The sequence below is a fragment of the Cuculus canorus genome, chromosome 3 (assembly GCF_017976375.1).
Source record: "Cuculus canorus isolate bCucCan1 chromosome 3, bCucCan1.pri, whole genome shotgun sequence".
NCBI lineage: Eukaryota > Metazoa > Chordata > Aves > Cuculiformes > Cuculidae > Cuculus > Cuculus canorus.
The window spans coordinates 118,750,807-118,769,400 of NC_071403.1; the positions used below are offsets into that span (position 1 = coordinate 118,750,807).

General features: G+C 42.2%; 1 protein-coding gene across 6 annotated transcripts in view; it reads left to right on the forward strand.

Annotated features, from left to right (window-relative positions):
* The window catches only part of MFSD2B (MFSD2 lysolipid transporter B, sphingolipid), a 46,543-nt gene that overhangs the window by 16,697 nt on the left and 11,252 nt on the right, over positions 1-18,594 (forward strand). For all 6 annotated transcript variants that reach the window (XR_008449080.1, XR_008449078.1, XR_008449081.1 and 3 more), the window contains exons 6-13: positions 1,811-1,980; positions 5,785-5,875; positions 5,970-6,091; positions 8,417-8,500; positions 10,143-10,223; positions 14,185-14,294; positions 15,756-15,899; positions 17,753-17,929. Coding sequence is in view for 2 of the 6 variants with exons in the window: in XM_009560450.2 (XP_009558745.2) it covers positions 1,811-1,980; positions 5,785-5,875; positions 5,970-6,091; positions 8,417-8,500; positions 10,143-10,223; positions 14,185-14,294; positions 15,756-15,899; positions 17,753-17,929 (979 nt within the window). In the remaining 4 variants the exon portion in view is untranslated. The remainder of the gene's footprint in view (positions 1-1,810; positions 1,981-5,784; positions 5,876-5,969; positions 6,092-8,416; positions 8,501-10,142; positions 10,224-14,184; positions 14,295-15,755; positions 15,900-17,752; positions 17,930-18,594) is intronic.

Here is an 18,594-nt window from a genome sequence, read left to right on the forward strand (position 1 = left end):
CTGCTACTTAGAAAATGAGAATTCACAATGGTTGTATTTCTGTTGCCTATAGTGATGCTTCTGAGCTTAATCCTATGCAACTGCTTGGTAAAATGCAGATGTGGAGACCTAGATAAAGGTTGTAAATGCGGAGGTGGTGTTCTGTCTTTACACCGAGTGGTCAACAATTTGGGGGATCTATGATTTCCATCTCAGGTTGGTTTGTAAGTTGAGGTTAGGATTTCCACCATCTATCAGCATTTTTGTGTGTATGGACAGAACTGTAAGGTTGGATACAAAGTTCAAGGAAGATTTTATTTCTTTACCCCCCATTGATTTAAATTAATGTTACGTGAAGCCTCAAATTTTCCATTCACAAGCATTCTCTGTTTGGGAAGACACTAGCAATGGTTTAAATGACTCAAGTCTCCTAGGGAGCATCTCTTCCCTTTTCCTTACTTGATGTTCCTTAGCTCCACACAGTCAACATGACTGCACTGTCTGACCTTGCCATTTGTGTGCGTTGCCCTCCTGTCAGGTGGAGAAGTACTTTTATGGCTTTACAAGGATATACAAAAAAACCCCGTGTGTTCAAGGTCACCTAGGAAGGCTGTTACGGAGTGAACAACTTGGATAAACCTCAACCTAGGAGCTTTTGAAACACCTATCTCTTCCTGGAAGAGTATGATAACCACCAGGACACAACCTGCTCTGGAAGTGGCCCTTCAGAATCCCCCGTGATGCTTCTGAGAAAGGAACATGGGACTCCTGTGGCCACTGAGAGAAAATAAGTAGGAAAGAAGCCTGATGTTTAGGTCGATGAGAAGTGTCTTCCGCCATAAACAGGGAGTCTTGGTACTTGTTCCTAATCTGTTCATCTATTCAGCCCTGTGGATGTTTATGTAAAATGCATAAATAGTCTCTGGAGCTAGGACAGGGATTCAGTTTGTCTCCCTGCCACAGAGTTGCTGGGTATGGCCATATTTTGTGGAAACAGGAGTTGGTAGGCTTGAAATCCCTCAGAGTGAGCAGAATCTAGAACCCAGATTATTCACCACTTGCCTGTGACGGAGCTGTAACAACTAGCTGCCTTGTAGACTGATTTTTTTTTGAGTACATGAAGCAGGAGCTGGATGCCCATGGTTAGATCTTTGCTTCCCCAAATGGAGAACTTCGGTTGATTTTTAGGCTGATTCCTTGTCCTGTTAGTACTTGGAGTGTTAGTGATTTGAATCATTCTGTGAGCCTGTGGTAGCTACTTCTGCCTGACTGTGGTCTTGGGCAGTTAAGAACAGTATCTGCTGTTTCAGAGAGCTTTGCCACTTTATTATTTCCATTACAAGCCTGAGGTAGGTATAATTTTCTTTTACAGTTGGAGAACCCGATCAGATAACTGGCTTGAAAAATGTTTCACAAGTTTCTGTCAAGTTTGAGATGAAAAGTCTGATGTTATGGCTCCTAGTCCTGCTTAGGAAAAATGGTATTCAATATTTAAACTGTAGTTTCTCTCTGGTCTTTCAGATGAAAGGTTTCTATGGTATCCCCTTGTGGCTCTTAGTCTCAGCAATATCCCTCATGCAGCTTGTATAAAAGAGACTTTTCCATAGAGGCTTCTAAAAGCTGATCAGAAAACAGATGACAAAACTCTTTCCTTGAAACTGTTCTATTACTGACATTCCAGTTCTGCTGTTCTTGGAATTGCTTTTTCTGCTTGCTCCCTGTGAAAGAAAATGGTTTGAGATTTCTCTTCAGTGAGACAAATAAGCAAGCTTGCAGACAGTGGAGGAATTGAGTTCTCATCCTCAATGCACGTTTGTGCTTCCTTCTTTAGGAATGACTGTGGAAGTGCTTGGGACCTTGATTGGAGCTGCACTTCAGGGACAGATTGTGGCCAGTGCTCATGTCTCTCATCATTGCACTGTGAATCCCCCTGTAAACACAACTGACTCCTGGCATGATGCTCCCAGCTTTCCAGACCCCTCAGATCACCTGTCTCATCAAGTAAGTGTCTGTGGGAGCGCACTAAAATCTCTTAGGGTGAGGGGTGAGGAGAATTTGTAATACCGTATCACATAAGGGGGGTTGGAACTGGATGATCTTTAAGGTCCCTTCCAACCCAAACCATTCTATGATTCTATGTGCGTGAACATGACTTCCTTGAAATCAGTAATGCTGGAGCTGAGACAATGGCCTCGTTGCAAACAACATCTGTTGTCTTTGCAACCACTTCTCAGCGTGACAGCAGAATTACACTGAGGAGCTTTGCTGAAGATGCCAAATTGTAAAGTAGCCTTCCCTTGTTTTCACTGGGGCTGATTTAGTGTTTTAAACTGAAGCTGAGTAAGAAAAGCTTACTTTACCCCACCAGGAATACTGCAATCCAATTCTGGTATTCCCAGCACAAGAAAGACATGGTCCCAGTGGAGCAAGTCCAGAGGAGAGGCACAAAAATAGTCAGGGATGAAACACCTCTCTTATGAAGAAAGGCTGAGAAATTTGGATTTGTTCACCCTGGAGAAAAGCAGATTGCGGGGAGACCTTATTGCAGTCTTTCAATATATAAAGGGGGGCTTACAGGAAAGATGGAAAAACTGTTTACCAAGGCCTGCAGTGATGGGACAAGAGGCAGTGGTTTTATACTGAAAGAGGGTAGATTTAGATTAGAGAAAAGAAAGAAATTTTTTTGCAGTTAAGATGATGACATACTGGCCCGGAGTGGCCAGAATCCACCACTTCCCTGGAGAAATCATTCCAGTGACTGATTGTTCTCATTGTGAAAAATTTTCTTCTTATGTCCAATTAAAATCTCCCCGGGGTAATTTGAACACATTACTCCTCGTCTTTTCCGTGTGACTCCTTGTAAAAATGGAGTCTCCATCTTCTTTGTAGTCAACCTTTACATGCTGGAACATGATGATAAGTTCTCCTCTAAGCCCACTTTTCTCAAGGCTGAACAAACCGAGTTCTCTCAGCCTTTCCTCAAATGGCAAGCTTCTCAGTCCTTTGATCATCTTTGTGACTCTTCTATGGACCCTCTCCAGCGTGTCCACATCTTTTTTGTATAGCAGCAACCAGAACAGAACACAGTATTCCAGGTGTGGCCTGACAAGCCCTGAGTAGGGTGGAATAATGACTTCTTTGTCTCTGCTGGTGATGCCTTTCTTGATGCAACCCAGTATCTGCAGCCACACACTGTTCGTCCAGTGGTGAATGTTGTCAGGGCCCATCGATTTGTGGGGTCAGGCTCCTGTAATTGTTTGCATACCAACTCTGCATTCACTGATGGTGGGTCTGGTTTTGCATCAACCTTGGGGGTTTGTTCCCAAGGCCTGGGGCTGAACAAGTGCTGGTGAAGCCAGAGGTGAAGAAAGTGTCTGCCTTTTTAGTGCTATTGGTGACTAACTCGCCTCTCCTGTTTAACAGTGGGCCAATGTTTTCCTTCTGTTTCTGCTTGCTTATGTACCTGAAGAACCCCTTCTTGTGGTTTTTGACATCTCTGGCCAATTTCAATTTGAGCTTAGCTTTTGCTTTTCTAACTGTGTCTCTGCATGCCCTGGCAATGCTTTTGTAGTTCTCAATGGGTATTTGTCTGCTTTTCCATCTCTGATACGGTTCCTTTTTGGTTTTGAGTAGAACCTTGCAGTTAAGTCAAGGGGATCTCTTGTTCTGCCTGCTGCCTCTAAAGGGAATGAACTGGTTTTGTGCTTCTAGGAGAGCGTGCTTCCAGCACTCACTAGCTCCTTTATCCCTTATAGAAGCTTCCCACAGAATCCCTCCCAGCTGAGCTCTGAGTGAGATGAAGTTTGATCTTCTGAAATCTAAACCCTTTGTGTTAGTACTAACCTTCAACGTGCTCAGCAGGATCCCAAACTCCACAATATCATCATCACTGCAGCCAATGCTGTCACTAAGCAAGATATTACAAAGCAGCTTTTCTTGGTTTGTGATTAGCAAGTCCAGCAGTTCCTTATTTCTAGTTGGCACATCTAACATTTCTATGAGGGAGTAGTCCTCTATGCATTCCAGGAACTTGATGGATGACATATGAGCTGCTGTCTTGTTCTTTCAATAAATGTCTGGGTAATTGAAGTCACCTATAAGAACCAGGTTCTCTTGACCTGAAGTTTGCTTGAGTGACCCAAATATTGTTCTATTGGCCTTATTGTCTTGGTTTGGAGGTCGATAGCAGATGCGTACAGTAAGATCCCCCTTGGAGATGACCTCTCTGATCTCCATCCAGAGATAGGGTTTCCACAACCGCTGCAGTAGACCTCTATACAGTCAAGAGTCTCCTTAACATAGACTGCAACTCGTCCTCCTCTTCTTCCCTGCCTGTCTTTACAAAACAGCCTATAGCTATCCATCACAGTCCCCCAGTCACCTGAGTTGTCTGTATCTGCTTTATGCCATAATCACCAACTTCCACTTTAAAATATCTTAAATGTCTTTCAGAGGAAAAAAAATGTGATCTTGATTTATGTCCTTTCTGTCTAACCACGTGGGCTTTCCTGTACTTTTTGGGGTAGAAGGGAAATGGATAAAGAAGCTTCACAATGAGTTGACTGTCAAGTAGATTTTTGGTTTGAAAAACTAGCAAAGATATATAGCCTAAGTAGCCTGAGTTTGTAGGCAGGAATAATATCTTTCATTAAACTAGCTACTACCATGAGGAAACAATGGAAGAGCTTTTAGACACAGAAGCATTTTTCAGATCTGAAGAAGCTGCAGTGTGACTGGAAACTTGTCCTTTTTTTTTCTTTTTTTATCAACTATACGGGCTGATTTAATGAAAGATCTTACCTTCTTCATTTCAATTCCTTGTTTCCAAGCAGCCGTGAGTTCGTTTTTGGTGAGGATTTCCTGTTTATTTGTTTTGTTCTTTGTTTTTTTTTTTCCTTCTTCTCCTTTGTGTGCCACCTTCTCAGGTTTTGAAGATGAGTAGTTATCTTACGGCTGCGAACAGTCTGGGTTATGGTCTCCAGCTGTTTTCCACTGGTAAAAGTCTCTTCATCCTTGATCTTTCCTGCCTATTTTCCTGCCCTTTTTCCTAAGGAGTTCTGGGCCCCTTGCTACAAGAAGGATGTTGAGGCTCTGGAGCGTGTCCAGAGAAGAGCAACGAAGCTGGTGAGGGGCTGGAGAACAAGTCTGACGAGGAGCGGCTGAGGGAACTGGGGTTGTTTACCTTGGAGAAGAGGAGGCTGAGAGGAGACCTTATGGCTCTCTGCAGCTACCTGAAAGGAGGTTGTGGAGAGGAGAGAGCTGGGCTCTTCTCCTGGTGACAGGTGAAAGGACAAGGGAATGGCCTCAAACTGCGCCAGAGGAGGGTCAGATTGGACATTAGGAACAAATTTTTCACCTAAAGGGTCATCAGGCCCTGGCAGAGGCTGTCCAGGGAGGTGGTGGAGGTATTTAAAAGACAGGTAGACAAGGTACTTAAGGATGTGATTTAGTGGCAGAGAGGAATGGTTGGACTTGATGATCTTGGAGGTCTTTTCTAACCTGGTGATTCTATGAGTCTATAAGCAAATCCTTAACGCATTCTTGTTGTCAATACTCTAGCCCTTGTGTTCACAGCTTCATGTACTTATGTGCTCTGGATTTATCCTAAAGTAGATGTTGTTTATAAATGAATATTTCTAAGTGGATTTTCTTCAAAGAGGTAAAAGGCAGACAGTTGGCTGTCTGTAGAGGAGCATTTGAGCATTTCTTCATTTGCAGATGACTCACCAGAAAGAGACTAAAGTTTTCATAATGACTTGTCATTCTCCTGTCATGATTTCAAATGTTTTTTTCCTCTTTTCAAAGGCAGAAGTTTATATGATTGCAGCAGGGGTCATAGGAGGTGTGTACCTTCTTGGAATTGTCATTCTTTTTCTTGGAGTAAAGGAAAAAGACGGTAAGATACATTTGAATATGCCTAGATTTAAAAATCACTATTTCACATTAATCTCTGACAAAGATTGTTATTTTATGTATTCTCCTCCTCTTAGATCCTTATGCCTTAAATTCAGACAGAGCAATTCCTTTTTGCAAGGGGCTTGGACTCACCATGAAGCATGGTCCGTATGTGAAGCTTACGGCTTCATTTCTTCTCATCTCAACAGCAGTTCAGGTAACTTCAGACTCTCTAAATCTGTGCGTTTGCCACTTTCCAGTCCCAGCATGGGACAGTCTGTGGCAGCTAAAATGCAAATAGCCTTTGGCTGGTGACTGGAGGTGGTGATTTAGGGGGCGGTGCCTTCCACTACAACTCAGTAGGGAACCAGAACCCTTTTTTGATGCCTGGGGTCCTTTGCGGCTGGAGATGGTTCTCTCAAACGAGAAGTAAAACCAAAGTCCTGACCATTTAAAGATGGCTTTTTCTTTTTTTTTTTTTTTCCTTCTTTTTTTTTTGCATGAAAGGTGAGGAACTAGTCCTAGTGACCCAGATTGGGTCATTATACGTTATCCACCTACAGTCTCCTGTGGTTTCAGTTGCTTAGAGAATGCTTCTTCTCTTCTCTCTGTTCTCTATAGCGTGTGCGGCTTTAAACCATTGCCCCTTTCCTTTGCATAGGTGACTGTTCTCAAATAGTGGCTGAGCTGGTACTTACAGCGTCTTTTGTGATGGGAGGCATTAGGTCAGAGTAAGAAGATGTTCAGAGGCAGATCTTACCTGTCTCAGAGCTAGATTGAGCTGATTTTAAAATGAGGACCTGCATTCGAATGTAGATCTTGCAAAAAAAAATGCAATTTGTTCTCCCGTAGAGAAGAGCTGGAGAAAAACTTAAAGCCACTCAGTAAGAAACCCTTAATCCCCATAGTTCAGCAGTCTTTTCAAACCTTAATTTTTGAGCTATGTTCAACTCAGTAAATACAGTATTTTAACGTGAACCTGTATGTATCAGATGAAATTGGCTTTATTTTGCAAAGCAAATAATATTTACCTTTTTGTCAACAGATTCTCAGTCACGTGAGGCATTAATCGAGTAAATATTAGGACAGAGGACAAGAACAGGGCACATAAGAAAGCAGTGCTGTGTTCACTAGCAATCCTAGTGAATTAGTAAGTTCCTCGGAAGGGCTGGTTAAAAGTCTGTTTGCCAAAGAAGCACTGAAGTTGTCGTGGGTTTGGGCACAGTTAGTAAGCTGTCCTTTACAGCATCTGGCAGCCCTTGCTGAAAGGCCCAAGGGTGACAAACAGTAGCAGAAGCTTTTCTGTTTGCATCTGGGAGCTGTGGGCGCTGTGAGCAACAGCAGAGACAGGGAGGAGATAAAAGATGAAAGGTTCCTTATGGTCCAGGTCCTTCAGCATCCATTCAGTCAGTAAGGATGCAGTGCACATCTGGCTGCTGGCAGCCAACTACGTGCTGACAACACCTAGAGAGGAAAAAATCTCTGTCAGTCCATATCTCTTTATTTTTCTGTTTGTACAGAGTGAAGGGAAGGTGTGAGGGGAGGTAGAAGCTGGAAGCTGTGTTGCACCAGTTCAGCCAACATGAGCAACACTTGCTATTGTTGTTCAAGAGAGGGACTTCATGGAATCTAGTGAGTGGATTACTGGTGAGGAAAGGAGTAGGCAGGTAAAGATACATTGGCCATAATCCCAGAGCGTGATATTCTACATCTAAAATGAAGGCAGTGTAAACTGGGACACAAGCTAGGGAAGGCTTTGGTGGCAATGGAGAAAGGATCTAACTTTTATCCTAGTTTGTACGCGGATGATTGGCCACTTATAATCTACAAGCACACAAAGGAGTGAGAGTCGATCATACTGCTATGGTATAAGGATTAAGTCCTCCTCTGTCATTCCGCTTCTGAAGAATTGCTGGAGCTGGGCCTGAACTGTGTTCTGGTGTTGAGAAGCCCCATAGTTCTGAAAAAACATGCTAGCAGTGGCTTCATCAGTCATTCTAACATAGTGCAGCTCAATCCTCCCATATGAATGCTCAGACTTATGGAGGTATCCAGGCTGAAGATCCAGTCCGTAGCCAGGGTAGTGTACAAAACCAGAAGTTAGCATGAGTGTAATTCCAGCTGAAAAGTAACTTGTTTTGGACTCGGAGCTTCTAGTGAAAGATTTATGGCATTGCTATGGAGAAGGAAGGGCATTTTCTTGCAGAGGTCTACAGCTGTGGCTGTGACAACACCACGAGACAATTGCAACGTAGGGAATAAAGCCATTAGACAGAATCCTCTCATAAGGCAGTTCCCATTCTGGTCATTTTTATGCTGTATTAGGTGCATAGTTTACCTCTTGCCTGGCATGTTGTTCCACTGACAGCAGGAGAGTTATGGCTTGTTTAAATTGTTGCAAATGAGAGAAGAATTAAGACTCCCCAAACCTGCATTTAATAAATCAGTCACCAGCTATGCTTGGCTAGTATGGATTGTGGCATTAGTTTTGTCTTTTTAAATTTTCCTTTCTTTTTTGGTGGTCATCAAATGTCTTCAACAGCTGGAGCAAAGCAACTTTGTCCTGTTCTGCACTCATGCTGCTGGTCTGCGCAATCACTTCCAGTATTTGGTGGTGACCATCTTGGTGAGCTGTACTTCTCTCACTTATTTTTATTTGACAGTTCTTTCTCACTGTTTTTTGTCACAAAATAACAGGAGACGAGAAGAGGTTAGTGTCTAGACAGAGCTGTTAAAAAGCTACACCATCTTTCTCAGGGCCTGTTTGAAATTAAGCTGGTGCTCCCTACTGTACTTATAAAAAATTAATGCTTTGGGGCTTATAATTTATTCCTTGTTGCTTTTACTTGTAAGTCACTTTCTGCTTCTATAAAGGCAAAAGCTGTTGTCAGAAAGGAGGTTTGGAATTTTAGCTCCTTTTCCCCGTTCCTGAGTCTGATATGCTGATAATTAAACAACTTTAATTTGTGTATTCATAGACATGAACCTGCTGGGCGAGGCAGCTTGCAAGGATAAATATTTAAAATATCCAGAGATATGAAGATCCCTCTTTATAGCAATTGGCAGTGGGAGAAAAAGATCCTTTTACAGAACCTTTTTCTTGACATGCAGAGGTAGAATTCTGCTTACTTAGGCGATGCTTATAACTCAGGTACACACTGCTTCTGTACTGCATGATTTACTGTATGATTGCAAGTAGTATTAGCTGAAAACTACCATTTTGATCCTTCTGACCAAAGTCCTTTCAAGACAAGTAGAACAAAGAGAATTTGCCTACCACGTAGAATACTGCAGCAATCATTTTCAGGGAAGCTGTTGCATGATTTCTCACCCATTTGGCACAGAGACTTTGTGGAAGCATTTTAAAGGAATTTAATTTCTACTTCTTGGTCACAGCCTCCCACCCTTCCTACCCATTTTTCATTCATCTTTTCCCACATTGCATGACAGCTCTTTTCCAGTGATTAAAACCAAAATGTTGGAGAGCAAGGGGTGGCTGTTGGGTATCTTAAGGCTCTGCTGGTAATGGAAGCCAAGAAGGGAGACGAGACAGTAAATTGAAACATAACTGTAACAATGAGATGACATTCGCATTTGGGTCAATTATAAGACAGTCATCGGTAGCGATATTTCAGTGCATTGGTACTACGTTGCCTGTGATTGTTGCTGCTACCAGGTGAATATTACAGTGTATGAAATGTGATGTTGACTGTAAGCAACTGTTTCTCTTAAAGGTTCTTCCTAAGAATAAGCACATAGTATGGAATATGTACTCTAAATCGAATTGTTGGACTTGATGATCTAAGAAGTCTTTTCCAACCTAGTGATTCTATGATTCTAAATCTTAAGATATCTCGCACTTCAGCTTTCTTTCTCTGCAGTGGAGTAGAGCTTAATTCACTTATCATTTGTTAGATTCAGATGATGAGGCAAAAGGCATTAGCACAAAGTATGACTATTTGCAGTATGTTTGAATTTTAATGACTGTGCCAAGTATAGCTTTAGCTGATGTGGCTTATGTTAGGAAAAGGAAATTTTGAGGCACTGCCATCTGACAATTTTCTGTGGAAAATCCTCTCATGGATAGCTTTTGTTGGTAATATATAATAGTAAATAAAGAAACCCACTCAAAGACTGATGAGAAACAGGAATCTGCAAGTTCCTTTCAGGCCAAAATGTACTAGACAAAAAGATGTCTGTGAGCTCTGCAGCTGAGGATGACAGCGGCAGTAAGCACTGTACCGATATGGCTTTTTTGTGAATTGTAGGTATCAGCAGCTGTGAGCATTCCCTTCTGGCAGAAGTTTCTGCAGCGATTTGGCAAGAAGTGTGCAGCGTGTGGGATTTCGGTAAGCAAATCCTTTAAGAAGAAAAAAATCTGCTTGTGCTCACTTCATTTGACAATTGGAGCCACCTCAGGATCTCTTTCAAGTGCCTATAACCCCAAGCTACACCAAATTTGCTCAGTTTTAGGGTTTGTTTTAAATTTCTATATAAAATTTCAGACGGATAACAAGTTTCCAAGAGAAACTTTCGAGAAATAGATTGATGCTGAAGGGAGGTCCCAGTTTATTTAATAATCTGCATGAGCTCTGCATTTGACTGCTCTCAGAACTGAACCCCAATGAAGTTTTAGACATTCAGATCTGTGTTGCCTCAGGTTGACAAGTTATCTGTTGTACAAGGCTTGTTTTGTCTTTGTAAATGGTGCTGGGATGACCCAATCTGTAATTCAGTCACAGAGGAGGAAACAGAAGTCTGTTACACATCCTTCTCTAGAGACGTTGGAAGACAGGTGTGCCCTCATCCCTCTGAATGAAGATGGACAGTTATTAGTGAAGTAAAGAAATAGCTGACCCACCTGAGAAAAGAAGACTAGTTTAACGTTGACACAGCTCTGCAAAGCCAGCTCAGCGAGCCTGCCCTTGTTGCTGATGGATTATTTTAAGTCCTTCAGTTAGTGCAGAGAGCAGCAATTTTCTGTCATCATCCTCAGTGAGTCATTGTATAGGCCTGGTCCTCCCCGTTTTTCCTGTTTACCTTCAATTACTTATGAAAGAGGAAAGAAAAATTGTCTGCCTTGTGCACAACAAAGCATGAGGACTTGGAAAATCCAGCCTGAAGCTATATGTCAAAATCCAGACAAGGCTGAAAAGTTTAGGTCTGGTGGCAATTGTTGAATATAATTGAACATTTGTAATTTTTGAAATTAAAATCTATGTGTTGGAATGACTTTCAGAGAATCAGAAGGAATTTCAAAACCCAAGTTCCAACTATGCGGAATTGTTACATGTTTTGAAGTAGGTGTTTGGAATCCAAGTCCCATCCTTGTTTCTTTTTACCACTTGAACAAAGAGAATTGCCAAAAGCAGTACTGGACCATTGTCTGGAGCAGGGAATGCAGATTTCCTCCTTAGGAATTCTCCTCCCCTGCCCACATGGCTACAAGAAATGCCTTCTTCAACCAACTCGGCTCTATAAATTCAGTTTAACATGACTGGAAAGCCTGTCAGCACCTCTGTAAACATGGTTTAACTTAATTTTACAGTTGAGTTGCTTGACTGTATGATGGTCTAAGTGCAGGCTGGACTGAAAAAAAGCCACCTCTCTATTTCACCTTGTACACATTTCTCAAGGGACTCAGTGTGTACTCAGTGATGGATTTCGTGTCTGGCAATGCATCACAGGGGCTTCCTATACTACCCCCTTGTGGGATCTGTACAACCGATCTGTTCTCTTTCACTGTGAAATAAAATCATATCATTTAAGGCTCCTATATTTGTCACTGGGGAATGTTATTCTGGAAGGGAAGGAGGCAGGTTAGAAAACAAGATATATTTTTTTTCTCCAAAACCATACTCAGCTTTCAGAGTGAAGATGTACTTTGAAATTCAGTTTCCTGGAAAAAAAATCATCCTATTCTGAGCTAGTTTTTAATGTTAAAGTGTTTCTACATTGAAGAGACCACTGAAAGAGTACAGAAGGCAGGGCAGGTAGATAAACAGCTAGAATCTTGGCTTCCTTCCACTGATATCGTTCCCTTTTTACTCATTCCTCCACAAGAAATAACCAACAGTCTCAGTACCAACTAAGTATCTAAAATTCCTAGAAGTTTAAAGCCTAGACTTTCTGTAGGTACAGGGTCATTCCCAGGCAGGATCCTTCATGGCATTCTTCCCATAATCAGATTGGTGCATAGGCTAGAAATTATTCTCTGCTGTTTATTTGCATCTGCTTCCAGGTGCGATGTTCATTTAGATTGTCTGCTCTGCCCTGGGGGTGCAAATGTTGAACTTGCAGTCACCGAGTCTCTCAGCTGGTGACTGGAGGTGAGGGGAACCTGTCGTGAGGAATTTTCAGTGCGGCAGCTCATTGGTTCATGGTTTTGGCAAGGTGCCTGGAAGTAGATTGCTCTCTCTTGCAACTCGAGCTTCCATCCTACCCAATAATGGCTTTTGGCTGTGGGGTTTGGAGGATTTAGTGAAAAATATCAACAAATCCAACGTGCCCCCTATCCTTTCACCTCCCCACGCATACACAATTGCTTATTTGCCACCTATCAGCAGCCTGGAGCATGGAGGGATGCCCTTGGATGAATCCTGGCTGTGCAGCCCCTTTTTCCACTCTCCCATCCCCTTTTCCACTCACATCCTAGCTGCACCTTTTCCTGACTTGCCCTTCACAACTGCACCTTTAACATCCTTCCATACTGCTGTCAGGGAATGTAGGGAAGAAGCGTGATAGCTGTAGGGTATCGTTTATGATCCGGAGGGCAGCAGCCCTGCGACTAGGGAGCGGAGTGCCAATAACGGAGTATTTACTTTACAAATAGGAAAGAAAGAGATGTGTTTGCTGTTTACTGCAGCAGGAACACTGCCCCTGTGATTGCGCTACCATTGCATGAGTGAGACTTTGGGGCATCAGTCCTATGGGCTGTGCTTCTCTTTCAGTAGAAAATTACAGTTGCAATGATTATTATTATCGATCTAGAATGTTGTTTAAGTGCTTTGGTTTCGAGTGGGTGCCCCATATGGAGCATAAGGCAGACATAAAATTGCTTATAGGCAACATAAAATCTTGTATTGCTGGAGTGCTCTCTTGTGGTGAAGTAATGATTTTGCCACAACATTGGGTTAATGCAAGGATTATCTGTCTGTGCTGGGAACTTGCAGTCAGGAAAGGTTATTTTCTGCCTCCTTGGGTTAGGAGCAAATGCTTTAGATGGGAAATGCATTTCAACCATAAACATAATGGATTAGACTCCAGGACTCCCAGAATCACTTATCATACAGAATTGTAAATAGCAGTGCTCAGGGGAATGACTCTCTGTGAAAGCTCTTCTCATGCCCTCAGCTCCCAGGCTGCAAGCATAGAGGATTGAAACACTTACTATTAAACTAATCCCCCATCATTAAAAAGCCCTGTAGATAAGCCCGTGGTTCTGAATTCTCCACGTGCTGTGCCTACGGTTCACAGGCATGGGAGGTGGAGCATGTGATGGGTACGGGACAGCTGGGCTGTATGCATTCTGTCAGCATTTAAAATAGTGGATTTTCAATCCTATAAGCCCATTGCTTCAAGCTGAAGTTGAGGAAATCCGGTGGTTTAAAGTACTGCCAGAAAACAAATGTAAAGTGGTCATTGGAAACGGAAGCGTAAGCAAACTCTTCTTAATTCAAAACTCAAAATGGTATATGAAATGGAATATTTACATTTTGAAATGGCCATTGAACCCCTTTGGACTGCTGTGTGATGATGTTTTAAGGCTTTGTCTCTAGTAGTAAATTAAACGGTTCCACTGGCCTAGAATAGAAGCTGGTGTTTGGTCATCTCTGTTATTAAATTGGCAGAAAAATCTTAGCACAAGTTGATCAGAAGTCTCCCAAGCAGTGTCTGGGCGCAGTTTGGGAACTAACCCACTTCAAGGTGCTTCACAAAGAGTATTTATATGGTCATACTTCTTTTGGAAACTCTGAATGTTTAGGACTATGAACGTGGCCAGGATCTGCCCTTCGGTCTCATGACTGGTAAATAGGCTCTTGGGACTGTTTAATTCACTAGTGCAGGGATAGCCCTACACTTGCTAACAGAAAAGGCACTACAATGGCTTGTCCCATTATTCTGATTCTCCTGTTAAATGCAGATTGGCTCAGGGCTCTTTGGAAATACCATATAACCAAAATACATGTATTAGGCACTGCAATGCATGAACTGTTTTGTAACGCAGCTTTGTATTTTGAAGGGAACAGTTTGTATACTGTTGAGGAGTCCATGCTGTAAGTTAGATGTACCATTTTTCTTCTTCCTCAGTGGATGATTCCTTTTGCAGTCATGCTAGTGACCATTCCAAACCTGATCCTGGCTTACTTCGTGGCCTTCGTCTCTGGGCTGAGCATTGCAGCATCTCTTCTGTTGCCATGGTAGGAGAATTTTACATTTGAGGTGGGGAAGGGGTATATGTCTACATTACGTGGATGTACTACTGCATGGAATTTGGCTCTGAAAGAGGCCGGATTTGGCACGAGTCGCTTCTTCCAAGAATCTTTTTCTGCTTTTATAGTAGAGACTATTCGCAGTGATGTGACTTTTGTTAGCAGACTACATCTACTGTAGCTGTAGGGGCTCTTTGCACATAAGACTACGTAGATGAATCAACAATCTAAATAGATTCATAGAGTCATACAATAGTTTGGGTTGGAAGAGACCTTAAAGATCATCCAGTTCCACCCCCTGCCATGGGCAGGGACACCTCCCACTGACCCAAGCTGCCCAAGGCCCATCCAACCTGGCCTGGAACCCCTCCAGGGATGGGGCAGCCACAGCTTCCTTGAGCAACCTGGGCCAGGGCCTCACCACTCTCATAGTGAAGAAACAGCTACAGAACTTGTGATGATGGTAAATCTGTTGCTTATGTTTGATTTCTAACAGAACTACAGGGATGATGGAGTTAGATCAATCAATTTATTCTGTGCAATTTAGAATGTATCGGAGGAAACACAAGGCAAGCTTTGTATCCCTGCTTGAGAGGTCCTCTGTTACAGAGCAGATAAGACAAGGATATGATTAAAAGAAACTGCAAATTCAAGGCACTTTGCTCTTGAGGACTGAAAATATGTGGGGGAGAAAAACTACTCAAGGATGAGCAGGACAGGACATTTTCTCTCCAGAGGGGAGAGTTATTATTCAGGTCAAATTGACCAGAAAGCAAGACTGTTGCTGAGAGAGCTGTTTTACATTACTCGTTCATACAAAGCCCTGAAAGTTCCAAGAGGTCATGGAAACACAGTTTAAAATAAGCTGTCAGACCACGTAGCTTTTCTGCACACAGGGTGGGAAGCCCTTTTTTCCAACACTAAATCACTGCGTTTATTGGAAATAAAATGTCACTTCACAATTGACATTTGAGCAGCTTGCATTCTGATTGCCCTTCACTGAATTCAGTCTCTTTGCAGCAGAGAGAGAATTGGCCTCATTGGATTCTGAAAATTTTGTTTGCTTGTCAAAAGAGTTATTTTGAATTGAAACTATTCAGAGTTTCAGAGTACCTTGAAATCTTAAGAAACATGGTTTTTTTGTTGTCCTTTTTTTAATATCACAACTTCTGATTGGAATGACAGCCAGCCTAAAGAATTCTGTCACCTCTCAGCAAGTGTTTGATAGCTTTTTGGTGGTTTTCTACTTTGTAAAATGTGGCCACGAATTTCTTACATGGATTTTTGCTCTCCTGTCTAACAGTAGGACATTCTGAACTGGATTCTTTCATGTGCATGACTACATCAATCAGATCCTAAAAAAAAAAGGAGAGGTATGCTCTTTCGGTAAGTTTGGACTTTCAGAAGAGATTTTGGCTTGAGTTTTTCTTTTATCTTGCTCATCTCTAGGTCAATGCTGCCTGATGTTGTTGATAACTTTCGCCTGCAGAATCCTCATGGAAAAGGACATGAAACCATTTTCTATTCTTCATATGTTTTCTTTACCAAGATGTCAGCAGGAATCGGCTTAGGAATTTCTGCAGCAGGGCTGGAGTAAGTAACACTGTATTTCTACTTACTGTGTTTCCACTACTTTTAGAGTAGATTTACTCTAAAAGCATTCTGAGGTTACTCCTCCTTTACCCTGTGGAGGTTAATTGCCTTTTTGCCCTGAACCTGAAAGTGTCAGCAGCTCCAGATGGCTGACCACTAAAGACGGGATTGTCATCATCTAGGCCAGAACACCAAGCATTAAGTTGCCCGCCCTGACATGTTTCAGCTCAGAAAGACCTGAATTCCCATTACATTTTCTTCTTTCCAAATTTTTCGTGTAAATCTTAGTGGCCTTTATCAATAAAGAGCTAAACTTGAAAGCTCAGCAGATGAAGGTCCCCCATAGACCTGCTTTGTGCATTCCCTGTGGCATCTGGGTTGGACTATGTGTATGAGCTTTTAAATCTACATGGACTGGAGTGCTTTCAGGGCCACCTGCTGGTCTGGTCAGTATAAAAGGATCACCAATTCCAGTTTTAGAGAACTGGACTCTGATCTGAGTCAGGAGCAGTGTTTCTCACAGTTCTGCCCATCACCTAGGTCATGTCAGCTTGGAAGATGCTCTTTCCACTTCTGCCTTGTCTGTTCTGACTAGACAGCCGGGTTGAGAAAGTGGTCAACCATCTCCTGGCCTGCTTTTGTGCATGACATAGCAGAGAGGGTCTTTGCCTGTAGCTGCTCCAGCTCACAAGCGTGCAATAAACTCTTAGAAGAGAACTTCTCCGAAATACTCTCCAGCCCTTGACCCCAAGTTAGGTTTTGCTAACCAGAATGTTTTCCTTCAGGGCCTTCAGCTGAAACTGCTAAAGGCAGTACCTGGATGAACATTTTGGGCTTAAAAATTTTAAGTGCTTACTGCTAACACCCTCAAACACCTCCAACAAACCACCAATTATAGCCCCTTTTCAATTGCATTCCAATTAGCTCCCAACAATTTTCCAAGGCAGATGTTTGTTGGAGAACACAGAGCGGTGCCAAATCAGCCGTAGCTTTCATAGATGAGTGTTCAGAGGAAAATAAACTCATTCCACAAATTGGGAATGGGAATTTGAGTATATCGGCAATTGTGGGAATGTATGGAAGCCCTGAATCGATGAACTGTAAGTGTGTACCTAACTCTAAGCACTTCAGTAAATTTGTCTGCCTTGAGAAGAGTGCTTAAGTATGTGTTTAAATTAAAGTTAATTATTGCTGTTGAAATTGGTCAGATTACTTGCATACTTCTAAAGCGGAGCCTAAATACTTTGCTGAATATTGATAGGAAACACATAACAAATCATTTTCTTTACATGGGATTCCATGCTCCTCTTAGTAGTAAAATGTTGGGTAATAATTACAAAAGATGAGGAGAGGCTTTTTGTCGGGGAGTGCAGTGAAAGGACGAGGGGAAATGGTTTTAAACTGAAACAGGGGAGATTTAGATTAGAAATTAGGAAGAAATTCTTTCCTGTGAGGGTGGGGAGGCCTTGGCCCAGGTTGCCCAGAGAAGTTGTGGATGTCCCATCCCTGCAGGTGTTCAAGACCAGGTTGGATGGGGCTTTGAGCATCCTGATCCAGTGGGAGGCAGGGGGGTGGAGTTGGATAGGCTTTAAGGTGCCTTCCAACCCAAACCATTCTGTGATTCTATAATAATGAGAAAATACAGAGGTAATGCAGTTATCTGAAATTAAGCACCAAAATTAGATTCGAAAAACAAGATTTGAAACATGTAGTGGGGGAAGGAGAAAGAGAAGTGTGGGAAAAATGGGAGAAAAGTCTTGAAGCGTGGGGGAGGGAGAGAAGGGAGCATTCAGATGAACAACTGCCTTTTATATTTGGACACAAACACACCACTGTTATTTCCATTTGTTTAGGTTCACTGGATACAAGCCAGGGATATGCAAACAATCCAGTGATGTGATCCTGACACTGAAAATCCTTATTGGAGCAGTCCCTGCTATTCTCATCCTTGTAGGTTTATTTATACTTCTTTTCTACCCAATCACTGAGGAAAGTCGGAAAGAAACAAAACTTGCACTTGAAGAGTTAAGGTATGTTTGAACTGGCCACGAACAGCAGCAACATTGCCACAGTGGCTCTTGGCCACACTGGGCAAAAAAGGAATAGCAGCCAACTTATCTGTATTCCTTACAAGAAAACAAAACAACGCTCTATTAGTTGAATTATTAACTGAATGGTACCATTTCATGCTCCAGTATTCTATTTCTGTAGAGTAGTACTACCTGCTTAGAAGATCATTTATCAGATATATCATCTGTTATATTTTACTTTTACTCTGGGGCTGTGCAGAAAGCACTACTGTGGTACAGTGTTTCAAGCCAGAAATGAAGAATATGTGGATTAAATTTCTGGAGAAAAGGTTACGATTTACTTGTATATAGAAGAAAATGGGATTCTTGACTGCATTCTTGGTGGTTATGGTATATAAGAAGCATCCAAACCATTTAGAGGCGTGGGCAGGAAATATTGTGAGAGAAAAAGACAGCTTTGAGCTGTTCTTTCCCTTTTCACCCTGTCTTCCTTCCTCTCCTTTCCTCCCTCTCCAAAGAAAATCTTGCCTAGCTCAACAACATCCACTTCTGTCAAGTGAAGCCTTGTTATACTGAGGACACATGTAAGAACAGTCGTACCCTAGAGACTGATGGGATTAAATATCATGGAATTAATGGAATTGGGAACTGATTCCATGCAAAGG